We start from the raw sequence: 13,662 nt of genomic DNA on the forward strand, positions 1-13,662 counted from the left end.
GGTAATTTCAACTCTGAGCTTCCATTTCCTTCTCTTAAAAAGGGTATAAGGAAACTCCTAGTGAGGTCCTAGGCCAGTGATGGCGAACCTTTTGAGCTCGGTGTGTCAGCATTTTGAAAAACCCTAACTGCACTCTGGGGCCGTGTCACATATAGAAATTTTTTGATATTTGCAACCATAGTAAAATGAAGATTTATATTTTTGATATTTATTTTATATATTTAAATGCCATTTAACAAAGAAAAATCAACCAAAAAAATGAGTTTGCGTGTCACCTCTGACACGCGTGTCATAGGTTCGCCACCGTTGTCCTAGGACTTGGGTACTTATTAATAGTAACTCTCATTTCTCTGCAAGGTTGTTGTTGAGGATTCAAGATAAGCCCCTCTGGTACCTGGTGAATGTGGGTTCTTTGTCTTCCTCATCCCCTTCTCCTTCTGTACACCTCCTGTTTGCATTACCTGCCATCTTGGTCCTGTAAGCTTCCCTATAAATGGAGCTGGTGGCATTGGAATGCACAATACTTCTGAAGAGAGCAGACACTGTGTAACTTATTTTTATAAAGCTCCTCTGAGCTAGATTAAAGCCATGAGCTTTGTCTGCCTCTTCAGGTTCGATGCATACCGGCTTCCTGTGTTGGGAGGATTTCACATTAGCCTAAGCTGCACTTATATTATCTGAGAAATTAAAGGATGACCTTTTTTATACACTTATTTTTTCCTTAACAGGAACATTCAGATCATCTATAATGATAAATGTGGTCATTTTTCTTTGAGCAAAGAGAAATAAGATATGTTAAGTATTATTTATATCTTCTTCCTCTTATGAAGGTCAAGGCTAGTAAAGGCTTTCTAACTACTGACATTCTAGTTTCCTTTAACCTGCTTCAAAACTCACTGGGTAAAGAGCAGCAATAGAAATTTCAGCCTCCCTGCCCAAATGTGTGTCAACCACTAGAATATGTAAAATAGTCTAATTAATCCTTTTCCTTTCTTTATGTACCAAGAATATTAATCTTTGATTTTTCCTTACATAATTTTCTTGGAAGCTGATGAACCAATAGCAAAATTAAAAAGGAAACATGAAAACAACTCCCAAAGCAGCAACAAAACAGCCACTCCTGTCACAGGATTGATTTTCAAGATCCCATTAGAACAGTCCCACGGAAGACAGGGACACAAAGCCCCATTGATCTGACTCGGGGGAAGTCAGCACATTGGAATTTGTTCCTGGCACCGGTCTGAAAGGAATTAAATCCTTAATTGCAGAAAGGAAGTGTCTGATGATTGTTCAAAGTTCCATCTTGCTGACTGTTGTTGGCACTTCCAAGGGGCAGCTGGTGTGTAGGCAGAGACCCTAGAAGGTTTTAGGTCAGGTCCAAAGCCAAATCCCAGTGCTGGGTGACAGCCGGTAAATTGTTTAACCTCTCTGAGCCTCAGTGTCCTCATCTGTAATATAGATTTAACTAGAGGACCAGTGCATGAAATTTGTGCATGGGTAGGATCCCTAGCAGCTGCCAGCTGCCAGCCAAGCTTCCCTTCCCTGGACACTGGCCAGGTCCTTCCTTTGTTCCATGCCATCCCATGGTGGTCAGCACGTCATAGCGAGCGGTCGAGCTTCTGGTTGGTTGAACTCCCCCACCCAAGGGGACAATTTGCATATTAGCCTTTTATTATATAGGATGATATCTTCCTCATAGGGTCGTTGTGAGAATTATATGGGTAGTAAATGGAAATAGCTAACTGTCCATGGCACAAGATAGGTGCTCAATAAATGTTAACTTTGTTCTCTTATAAAAAGTAAAGCCGTGGTTTCAATCAGCCATTTTCAATGGTCCATTAGGAATCACCTATCCTGGCTTCCAAAACGTGACCGCTCACATGCCCCAGGGCAGGAGCGGCCTCTGCTGTACTGGTTTCTGTGTTCTCCCATCATTGCCTGGAGAGCTGCTGAACACCTGCCAGAGGTGTAGGTGGCGGGCGTGACATTTCTTGGTTCCCAAATATCTTAGCATTTGTCCTACTCTGTGCTCTGCCTGGGGGCCCGCTGGGCTCAGAGCGCAAGCTTCGAATAGGCTTGGTACAGGGCCCTGGGAGGCTCCATTGTCACCGAGGTGAACTGTGGTGGGCTGGCCCAGGTATTAGCTACGATGTATGAAATTGTTTCTATGCTAAAACCATTTCCAAGGTCCAAGAACTTTTCAAGAACATTTTTGCAAGTCTAATCTCAAAACTGACATTTTTCCTTTTTTAAAATCATCTTCCCTGAAGCTCTTTTCTAAACACTTTCCATAGTGACCTTCACTTTATTGTCTGTGCCATCCATTCCCTCTATAGCAGTGGTTCTCAACCTTCCTAATGCCGCGACCCTTTAATACAGTTCCTTATGTTGTGGTGACCCCCAATTTCATTGTTACAAATTGAACATAATTAAAGCATAGTGATTAATCACAAAAACAATATGTAATTATATATGTGTTTTTCGATGGTCTTAGGCGACCCCTGTGAAAAGGTTGTTCGACCCCCGAAGGTGTCGCGACCCACAGGTTGAGAACCACTGCTCTATAGTTATTTTTTTCATCTCTTATCCCCAACTAGAAGTGTAAGTTCTTTGGGCAGGAATTATGACTTATACCAATTTGTGTTTATCATGATTGGCCAAAGACTACTAACATGTTATAGAGACTCCATCAATATTTGTTAAATCATTTTTTTTCAATGAAGGGATAAATGATGCTCAATTCATCATCTTGATGACACAGTGAGGCAGAGCTTTTCTCTCTGTCCCTATCACCTTTGTTCTTACCTCTCCAGAGCAGTGGGAAGGCATGGCAGTGGCTGCTTCTGAAGGTCACTGAGCCAGGGGCCCTTCCCCTTTTTGCTCAGCCCTCACCATGGACTTGACCCCTTTGGCAAAACATTAATTGGTACCTTTGGGAGCACTTTTTAACTCCTTTCCCCTATGTGGGTGAACAAAGACCTCAAGGTCACTTCTTCTTGTTTGTTGATTCAGTAATGTATGTGAGCATTACTTTTGACTCTTTTTGCATGCCGTTCATTTTTTAAAGTGATTTCGTTTTCTAAAGCAGAAAATAAAGATGTTTAGAAGCAAAGTCTGTTAAGAAAAAAAGCATTAAAAATTATCACTAGCACCATTATACAGCTATTTATAGTTTAGCTGAATTTCTTGTATTTGTTATAAAAAGGTATTATAGGTGAATCTCTAAAAGTCTAATTAAGCACATACAACTTTAGGCCCTTCTTTCGCATAACTGAAAATCTATGTATGACACTAAGCCTTCCCCTAGTCCCCCAGCATGATCTCTGACTCTTGAAATAAGATGAATTGAGTATGGAGTCACTATTAATTAAATACAGTAATTCAGCACTTCCATCTATGGAAAATAGTAGAACAGGCCTGAGTGGGGAGGCAGGAGAAGAGAGCTCTCTGGGAGTCTTACTCCTACTGTAAAAGCACACTAGATGATCCATCTCTAGGGTAATTCTTTTGTAATCTGGAAAATGCCACAGAAAGTGGGCCCCCCATTGTAGTGAGTGGCCTGGGTTTAACACAATGATCCCTTCCCTGCAGTTTAATGTCTCAGAGGGGAAACAATAAGCAGCATTGAACTTGACTTTGTGGGAGCACTTCCTTTCACATAATTGCTCTTCCACTTTTGACCACAGAGGGGAGTACTGGAATTATTTTAAGGTCCCCCAAGTTACTTCACAAAAGGGATAGACTTAAGTGACAGGAAGTGTTGTCTGGGTCATATTTCAGGACTGGTTTTCCTTGATGAAATTTCTTTCACAATACAGTATTTACTGAAGAAAAAAAAAAGAAAGCAAAATTCAAGCTTCTTTAAATGATTTTATGTAGGTTTTCTATGTTGTGTAACCTAAAAATAGAAGTAAAAACATTTACCTGAGTTGAAGAAAAGCTAGTTTTTGAGATGTGTTGCAGTATAGTTTTATTTTATGATACTACAATGAGGAAAGATCTGAAATACTTCTGTCTGGTCTGGAGAGAGAACTTGCAAGAATACTGCGTTCGGTTATAACCTATGAACTTTTGAGCATGTCATTATGTTCAGTAGGGTGTGAAAGGACCCCATTTTTATATGGAGTACTCTCATAATTTAGTGTATGAGATTTTAGATATGGTATCTGGGGTTTACTTAAAATTGCCATGTTTCATTTGCAGACTATATGATTTGACAATTCGTTTGTATTTCAAGGAAATTAAATCTTTAAAATCTTTTTGTTTTGGACTTGGATTAACAGTCTTAAGTGGCATAATTTTTTGTTCCTAAATATTCACTGTATGCCTGCCCTGGCCAGTGTTCTGAGTGGTTAGAGTGTTGGCCCTTGCACTGAAGGGTCTCAGGTTCGATTCCCAATCAAGGGTACATACCTGTTGCAGGCTCCATCCCTGGCCCTGGTTGGGGTGTGTTCAGGAGGCAACTGATCCATGTGTCTTTCACATTATGTTTCTCTTGCTCTTTCCCTCCTTACCTTTCCTCTCTTCCACTCACCCTAAAACAACAACAACAACAATGGAAAAACTAGTTTCCTGGGGTGAGGATTAATAAAACAAATAAGCAAAACAAAAAATATTCACTGTATGCCTATGTAATATTTTATATTGTACATTTGTAAAAGAAATCCCACTTTTCACATTTTTTATGTAGATTAATCTATATAAACAACATAATGAAACTATAATCAGAATAAAATTATAAATTGGACCTCTTAGAGATAAATACTCTCTCTTTTGTTCATAAAACTTGGTTGTTTTCAAAGATGTTCTTCACTAACGTGCTTTTAAGTTTAATTTAAAGAATCTCCTTGCTTATTTTATTTATTTTTTGTTTTTAAAAAATCTTTATTATTGAAAGTATTACATATGTTTGAGGCTAATACTAAGTCTGCATTTGTTTACTTTCAAAGAAGGTTGTAATTTTTGATATATGTTTTTCTTTTTAAGATTGCATTTTGGACACTTGGATTTATCCTCTCTCAACCCAGTATTCATAAGGCCATTATGGAAGGCATATCATCTGTGTTTGGCGCAGCAGGTACGAAAGCTGAAATAAATTACATAATTGAAGAAACATCAAATAATGTGTGCTCATTACACATCACGAGCAAAGTCAAAAGCCCGTAATTTTATATAAATTTCTTATAGTCCAAAATTGTGTGTCTACAGATGATGAGAGGGAATGTGTCCTTGATTGTCACGAATTCTCCTGTACCATTTCCTCACTAGACCCTTGTCCTGACATAGGGCTTTCCAAATTCTTGGTCTTTAGGAAATAAAAAGGTACAGATGGGAATGGTAGGAATAATGTGGCAACCTATCTGACCCCAAGCCACAACACAAATATTACATTAATCTAAATGACTACAATGCTTGAAGCTTGAATTATTGAACACAGTGCTAATGGAGAAAGAGGAATCTTTTTCTCTTCTACATGATCTGTTTATTTTTAGAATCTATTATTTTCCTTTAACAGAAAATTGTTCCTTCAAATGTAGTACCAGCTATACTTATGTCAATGCTTCCAGTTTATGACACTATTGTAGAATTGAAAACGATTTATAAAAAAATATATCAATCATTTCTTGCCATGCCTCTATAGTTCGGATCAGCGCATGCATAAGCCGTAGGAGTAGCTCAGGAATTTAGATGTTGTGAGAGGAGACTACAGGTCTTTGGCGGTTGATATCAAGGAAGATATCCACGTACCCGTACAAAGGATCCTGTCAAAGAACCAACGTTCGAGTGCATGGAACAAGGATCTGACTCAGGATGGCAGTTTTCCCATTTGTATGCTCTTTTCTATCACAAGATCACGATTTCCTTCTTGGAGATGCCCTCGGTGAATTTCCAATTCTGCATCTCTCTGGCCTCAAAACTCACCCCTAGAGCCCATCACAGATACTTTACCTATCTTTCTTATAACACAAGTTTAAGGGTAAAGGTTACTACTGTTGCATACTTGGTCTTTTGTGTCAGGCTTCTTTCACTTAACATAATGTTTTATATTGTGATGTTTTACGTTAATTGATTTTCAGATGTTGAACCACCCTTGTATTGCTGGGATAAATCCTACTTAATCACGGTGCATAATCCATATAAAACATATAATTTTTATATATCACTGGATTCGGTTTGTTAGTATTTTGTTGAGGAATTTTACATTAACATTAATAAGGGATATTAGTCTATAGTTTTCTTGCAATGTTTTGGGGTGGTTTTGATAGTAGGATAATTCTAGCTTTATAGAATATCTTCAGAAATGTTCCCTATTGTTCTATTTTTTTTTTTTTGGTAGAATTTTTAAAGGATTGGTGTTAATTCTTCATTAACCATATGGTAGAATTCACCAGTGAAGTAAACTAGTCCAGAGATTTTCTTTGTGAGAGGGTTTTTAAAAAATTAAATATCTCCACTTACAAGCATATTCACATTATCAATTTCTTCTTGAGTTTAGTTTTGTAACTTTTTAGGAATTTGCCCATTTCATCTAGGTTATTTAACTTGTTGGCATACAATTATTCAGAGTATTCCCCATAATCCTTTTTCTTTCTGTTAGGTCACAAGGAAAACATCTCTCCCTTTTGGTAATGTGTTCTTTTTCTTTTTTTCCTCCCTCCCCCTTGGTCAATGTAGCTAAAGAGTTGCCAGTATTGTTTACAAAGAACTAACTTTTGGTTTTGTCTATTTTGTTTGATTTTATTTTTTCTTTTGATATTCTAGTTTATACTTCATTTATTTCTATTCTAATCTTTATTGTTTATAATTTATATCTCTTTATTGATACTTAGTTCTTTGATTTGACTTTTTCAATTCTTTGGATATATTTAAACAATCTAAGGTCTTTTTTAGTAAGCCCAATATCTGAGTTTCTTCAGGGATACTTTATATTGATTGCTTTTTTTCTCTGTGTATGTTTAGTATTTTTTGTTTCATGTCTTATTTCATATTTCCTTTTGCATATCTTACCATTTTTTGCTGAAAACTGGATATTTTTAATAACATAATGTGGCAACTCTGGAAATCAGATTCTCCTCTCAGGTTTATTGTTATTGCTGCTTATTGTTGTTTGTTTTAGTGACTTAGTTTGTATTCCTTATCATATGTGGCCACTTATGTCTCTACTTTGTTAGTTTAGTGGTCAACCGATACTTGAGCAGAGTATTTTTACACTAGGAACCAACAAGTCTCCCATTTTTTGCCAAGGGGCTCTGTGTGCATGTTGAGGCTTATTTCAACACGTGGCCGGCAATTGACAATTCTGCCTTAGCTTTTACTTCCTGCTTGCACAGAACCTCAAAGTCAGCCACTGGTGAAACATTGGGACTTCTCAGGTCTTTTCGGAGCATGAGTAAAGCCCTGGGCATTTGTTCAGTGCTGCACAAGTGCATGGCCTTCCATATTTCCAGGAATGCACTGGAACTCTTCAAAGCCCTTAGGACATCTCATTTCCTAGCTTTTTATTTTAATATTTTGGGTTTACTTGTTGTTTGTCCCAATTGTTATCTCTTGCTTCAGGTAGCTGCCAAGTTAAACAATTATCTTTAAAAGTTTTCAGCCAACATCCCGGAGGAAAAGACTTTTTCCAGTGGGGAGCTCCAAGTCAGGTCAGATCAAGACAGTCTTGCAAGTGGGATTTTCCAGGGGACTGCCACACAGGTCAAGTAATGATAATTTTCTAGGAACGAAGCTTCGGAGTAGTTCCAACCCTATTCTACCCCCTCTGGTGGCTGCAGGGCAACTGATTGCACTATGACTGCAGATATTGATATTCAAGGTTACTGTGGAGCTTTAGAGAGGGGAATGGCAATAGGGCAAGCTAAAATGTCATTAAGCTTGCTGTTTTTACCACGATTCAGCATTTTTCTTGGATAAGCACTCCCTGAATTGCTGTAAGCCTTTGGTTAATTTTCAGAGTTCTGAAAAAGTGATCCTGACCATTTTTACCGTATTTCTCATTCGTTCTAAAGAGGGAGTTTTTGAAGTCCTTTTTTTAGCTGACATAACCTCGAACCATACGTTTTAAGATTTCTTTTAGGAAACCTTCCAGATGGATTAAGCCTTCACTCTACCCTTCATGGACTTGGCACTGTGAGAAATGCCAGGGCTGTGAAGGGGAGTGAGGTATGGTGCAAGGTGCTCTCAAGGAAGCTCATGAATTGGTTTTCTGTCATGTGGAAGCAGGTTGGGGGGTATCTAGCAGATGTTAGGAGAGAAAAAGGAATATTTATGTTGTTTCTTTGGAGATGTGTACCTGCTGGTGAATTCTGTAGGTTTTCTGTGCCTGGAACCTTTTTCTTGTACTTGTTCATCATTCAGCTTGAATGTCATTTCCACAGACAGGACTTGTAGACTTACCCTACCTAAAGACACTTTCCCTAGTTTTGCCCCAGTGCTGCTCTGGCTCATCTTACTCCTTATTTCCTTCATTCACATGATTATTTATTTATTAGTGTATTTATTTATTTATCCTCCACTGCCTTCACCAGAACATAATCTCTCCAACAACAGCAACAATGCCTGTTGTGCTCTCTATCGTATCTCCAACTGCCTAGAACCAAAAAATTACTCAACAGATATTTTCTGAATGAACTTAATGAACAAATATAAGGATATATTTTTAAGAGATGAGTGTCTTGGTCTAGCCTTCATTTGCAGCTCTGTCTCCTATCCCATTAAACAGTTCAGAGGACATGAGTGTTTTATGTAAAGAAGTTTTGACAATTTTCTGCACTGAATTTTTGAGTTAGCAGAACCCTAGCCTCAGCCAATATCTAATCAGTAATATGGGACGCTGAGTCATTTCAAACCCAAGAATCCATATGAGTGGTAATGAATGCTAGCATTTCTCAGAGTTTTGAGTTCTGTAAAGCATTTTCTTGCCTAACATTTTATTTTATCCTTTGATCTTCAGTGCAACCTACATTATCATGTCATGGAGAAGCTGATAAAAAATATTTTACTTTGATACAGAGTTTTGGGGTATAATTCCTAGAAATTAGTCATTTAGTTTTAACTTTGAATTTATAAATTACAACATACTATTTCAATAGCTTGTCATAACCTCAGAAACACAGTATAAGAACTGAGATCAGATTTCCTGGGTTTAAATCCCCCATCCTTATTTAATTTACCAAATTTTTGAAGCCTGTTTTCTCTTTGGAATAATGGCAAAATAAGAATGCCCATCTCATGGAATTATTAGGAGACTATCTACACTAATAAAAGAGAAACATGCAAATTAGCCATCACTCCATCACTCCACTATACCCACCAGCCAATCAGAGCAACTATGCAAATTAACCCAACTAAGATGGTGGTTAATTTGCATATGCAGGCGCAGAGCGAAGACTGAAGGCAACTGAAGATGGTGGCAGCCACAGAGCTGGAGAGAGCAGGAGGCTTGGGTTGCTCCCGGCGATGGAGGAAGCTAAGCTTCCCGCTGGTCCTGGACTCCGCTCAAGGAGTGGCTGGGGGCCTGGGTCGCCAGGGGCAACCCAGGCTTCCAGGCCGCCCTGGGCTCCACTCAAGGAGGGGCTTGGGGCCTGGGTCGTAGGGAGCCTGGGTCACTGGGGGCGATGCAGACCTCCAGCCCACCCTGGGCTCTGCTCGAGGATCTGGGAAAAAAAAATAAGGGCTAAGAGCAGCAGGAGTGGAGAAGCCAAGCCTTGCTGCTGCGGCCACAGCGGAGAAGCCAAGCCTCGCTCCTGCGGCCAGACCAAGGGCCTTGGTCCCAGGTGCCGGAGGAAAACCGGTACCGCAGCCAGGGGAAGGAAGGCCTATTGCGCGAATCTTCATGCAACGGGCCACTAGTCTATATATTTAAAACCCTAATATGCAAATGGACCAAACGGTGGAACAACTGAACAACGGGTTGCTATGACGTGTGCTGATCACCAGGAGGTGTGCGCGGAACATGGCAGGCATCAACTGTGGCAGGATGGTGGAGCAGGTGAATGGGGGTGCCAGACCAACGCAGGGCACTGGTTGCTGTCATCGGGGTGAGCCTCTGGTAGTTACTGAAAATTCTTTGCTCCTGCGTGCCATGGTCCCATTAGGCACTGGCACCTGCTGCCAGTGCCATCCCCTCTCTCATCTGTTGCCGGCACTGGAGCTACTGTTCACACCCGCTGCCGGTGCCCAGTGCCAGCCCCAATCACTCGGCACTGTCAGCGGGTATGAGTGCCAGCTGCTGGTGCTGATCGCCCCTCAGGGCTTCTCTACCTCCCCCTGCTCCTGAGGGGTGATTGGGGCAGCAGCTGCCCCTCACACCCTGTGACAGCACTGGCCCCACTTGCACCCACCAGAGATTTCCCAGCAGCTGCATTTCCTCCACCACTTCCTGCCTCCACCTGAAGTGTGTCTTGTGATACTGCAGCCCACTCTCTCCTTCCTTATTGCATAGCTTCAGCAGGTGGGAAGAGATACCTCTGGTGACTGTAGATTATTTGATATCCCTCTTCAAATGCACAAACCCGGAGAAGGTCCTACTCTGGCACTTCCTGTTTTATTAAAGCTTCCTATTCTCTCACCGCAGTGCAGCACCTGTAACCCGTTTTGTTTATCCTCTACATTTCTCATTTAGATGCAGTTCTTTTATTCAGTGTCCTGTTGGAGAATTATTCAGGCATTTGGATAATCTTTTTTCCTCTTTAGAAAAGACTGAGGTAAAGATCTTTAAGTTGGGTCAACATCTCTCCAGAGAACACAATCCAAATTTAGAATCATCATGCAGTTTATAAGGGTGTTTCTAGATCAAAATTTATTTTATGTCTTATTATCTACCCATTGTTATCTTATTTGGTCAATATCTCACTCTTTTATTTATTCGATATTGGAATGTTCTTAAAAGTGTTATGATATAAAGCAGGGTACATTTTACATTTCCGTAAGTGAGAAACTGATAACCTATTTTTAATATATGAGAGAAGTATTTCTTAAAATAACAGGATTTTCCCTCCAGAAGGGAATCTTACATGGTTGACTTGGTATAGTAACATTAAACTTTTCTTAAATTGATAGAATAAAATTTTGTATATTTTTATAAGTGCATGGGAAAGGGTTGGGGAGGGTCAGTCTGTTGATTCTTAACTCCTTCCCCTCCTCCCCTGGAGGGACAGATAAAACAGTGGTGTTGGACAGGCACCATACACTGCACACACTTTAAGCAGAGATAAAAGAGTGTTCATGGTGCCTGAAGCGAGGCAGAATGTTCCCACACGAGGGGGTGAGCCCTGCCCAGGCTGTGTGGGCTCTCCGTCTCTTGGGAAGGCGTGTCCCAGGCTCAAGGGCCACTCTAACGTGACTGAGCTGGGTTGAAAGACCGCACATGATGGTCTTTCCCAACAGTAGGAATATGTGTTTTTGATAATAAAATTTTATGCAAAGTCCTTCAGACAAAAGGATTTAGCCATACCAAGGATTTAGCCAAAAAGCCATACCCACCCTGGACAAGTCAGAATAACCAGAGTTGAAAGCTCAAAAACGACTGAGGTAGTTGGCAGAAGCTTGTGGTTAGAGGGAAGAATTGAAGGAGATGTGGCTGCAGCTGTGATCCCTAATGCCTCACCCGTATTCAGAGTCCATGGACAGCCTCCAGGCTTATTCTTTGTTTTCCCCACACTTTATCCACCACAAGTGTCTTAAGCTGCTTTTTAAACCTTCTTTTCCATTTATATCTGTCCTTTCTATTCATGTAACTGGTGTTTCTCTTGCACAAAGAAATTGGGTTGGTGTACAACCTATATGGAGGAATTCTAACATTTTATAAAATCATATGTTTTAATAAAACAACCTTAATTAAGAAAACAGCCTACCAATTTAAAGGCCAAACCTTTTAGAATTATTATACATTTAATTAATTATAATGAGAATTCCAATTTTGGGGGGGAAAATGAACTGAGCGACTTAATATTATTTGAAAAGTAAATGTGATTAGTCATCAGAATTATTATAAACATAAACTAGTAAGGCCAGACCTGCCCTACCAGGTATTAACACCGATGATAATGCTGCTATTAAAAAAATAGGACACAACTGTTACAGAAAAATCAGTGGATCAGCACAACCCTTATTCATTTGCCATTTGCCAGCAGAAAGCAAATTCACGATCTTTTCTTTCAAAGCTAAAAATAATTAGAGGAGAAAAGTAATGTTTCCACTCTATTTAACATTCTTGAGGGAAAAGTTTCTCAACTATCAACAGTTAAGGTAAATTTATATTCAAGAAACCTGCAGTCATTGGGGAGACTCAATAAAGAGTTCATAGGGAACTGTGGTGAACTAGAAAGCATTGAATGTCGTAGGCTGTCACACACATCCTAATCATTCCTCTACTCTCATCTTCTCTCTCTTGAACTTGCTATAAATTTAACTTAATATCTTTCTCACAGAATTTGGTCTCAGAACGTTTACAGTAATGCACATACACAATAATGTACATGCACAATAATGAAATTGATCTTTTGTAAACAAACAAACAAACAAACCCAGCGTATATATTTTTCTCTACGAAAGAAATATTTGGCAGATAACACAGAATACTGTTTTTTAACTTGATTTTTTGGAAGGTTTTCAGCACTGTAAGCTTACTGTTTTCTTGATAAGGTAGAGCAAGCCATATGTGTCCGAGAAGGGTGGACGCAGCTTATCTTTTGCATTCGTGTTCTCACCTCTGGAGCTTGTCTTACTGGACCTCTTTCTATCAGCCCTTTCTTCACATTCCAGAGGTTTCTGTGAGATATCTGAATGAGGCAGCAGGACCTAGCTAACCTCCAGGGATCTGTTCTGCTCTTTTCTTTCATTAATTCATTACCTTTTTCATCTCTCTCCATCTTCCCTCCCTCTTGTGTGTGTGTGTGTGTGTTAAGAAATTATATATACTCTCTACTTTAGGTGCCCAATAAACCCCCATTCTATGTTTTCAGATGCCATAAATCCAGAGTCGCCCTGTACTATATGTAGAAGGATCAGAATCAGATCAGGACATCTGCAAGAGGGAGGAGGACAAAGGAAAGGTGACAGGGAGAAGGGAGGAGGGGAAGGAGGATTGGAGATTGGAGGGCCTTCTTCCGTGGTAGGCTGCATTTTTTTTAAATATATTTTTAAAATATATTTTATTGATTTTTTTACAGAGAAGAAGGGAGAGGGATAGAGAGTTAGAAACATCGATGAGAGAGAAACATCGATCAGCTGCCTCCTGCACACCCCCTACTGGGGATGTGCCCGCAACCAAGGTACATGCCCTTGACCAGAATCGAACCCGGGACCCTTGAGTCCGCAGGCCGATGCTCTATCCACTGAGCCAAACCGGCTAGGGCTAGGCTGCATTTTTAAAAGCTCAACTCTCCTATGCAAGTGAAGCAATGTTCTATTCATTCCTCAGGCCTCACTGCCTAGTGACCTCTCTGTCACTCCCTTCTTAAAACCAAAATAGCATCTCCCTTTTTATTTGATGGCTCATCAGTTTATTATTCCCTTAATTCTTAGAGATGGGAAACATGGCTCAGCTCAACAAGTTGAAAACAAGTACATTTTTTAAATTGTATTTTTCAATTACAGTTACATTCAGTATCCTGTTTCTACTACTCTTTGTTTCTCAATTCTGGTCTCTCCCTGTCCTAG

General features: G+C 39.9%; 1 protein-coding gene across 8 annotated transcripts in view; it reads left to right on the top strand.

The window, feature by feature from the left end:
- LOC118659779 (24-hydroxycholesterol 7-alpha-hydroxylase) overlaps nt 1-13,662 on the top strand; it is a 77,559-nt gene that overhangs the window by 22,948 nt on the left and 40,949 nt on the right. For all 8 annotated transcript variants that reach the window (XR_004968702.1, XR_004968703.1, XM_036316155.1 and 5 more), the window contains exon 7: nt 4,987-5,077. Coding sequence is in view for 6 of the 8 variants with exons in the window: in XM_036316155.1 (XP_036172048.1) it covers nt 4,987-5,077 (91 nt within the window). In the remaining 2 variants the exon portion in view is untranslated. The remainder of the gene's footprint in view (nt 1-4,986; nt 5,078-13,662) is intronic.

The sequence above is a fragment of the Myotis myotis genome, unplaced genomic scaffold, assembly GCF_014108235.1.
Source record: "Myotis myotis isolate mMyoMyo1 unplaced genomic scaffold, mMyoMyo1.p scaffold_m19_p_7, whole genome shotgun sequence".
Taxonomy (NCBI): domain Eukaryota; kingdom Metazoa; phylum Chordata; class Mammalia; order Chiroptera; family Vespertilionidae; genus Myotis; species Myotis myotis.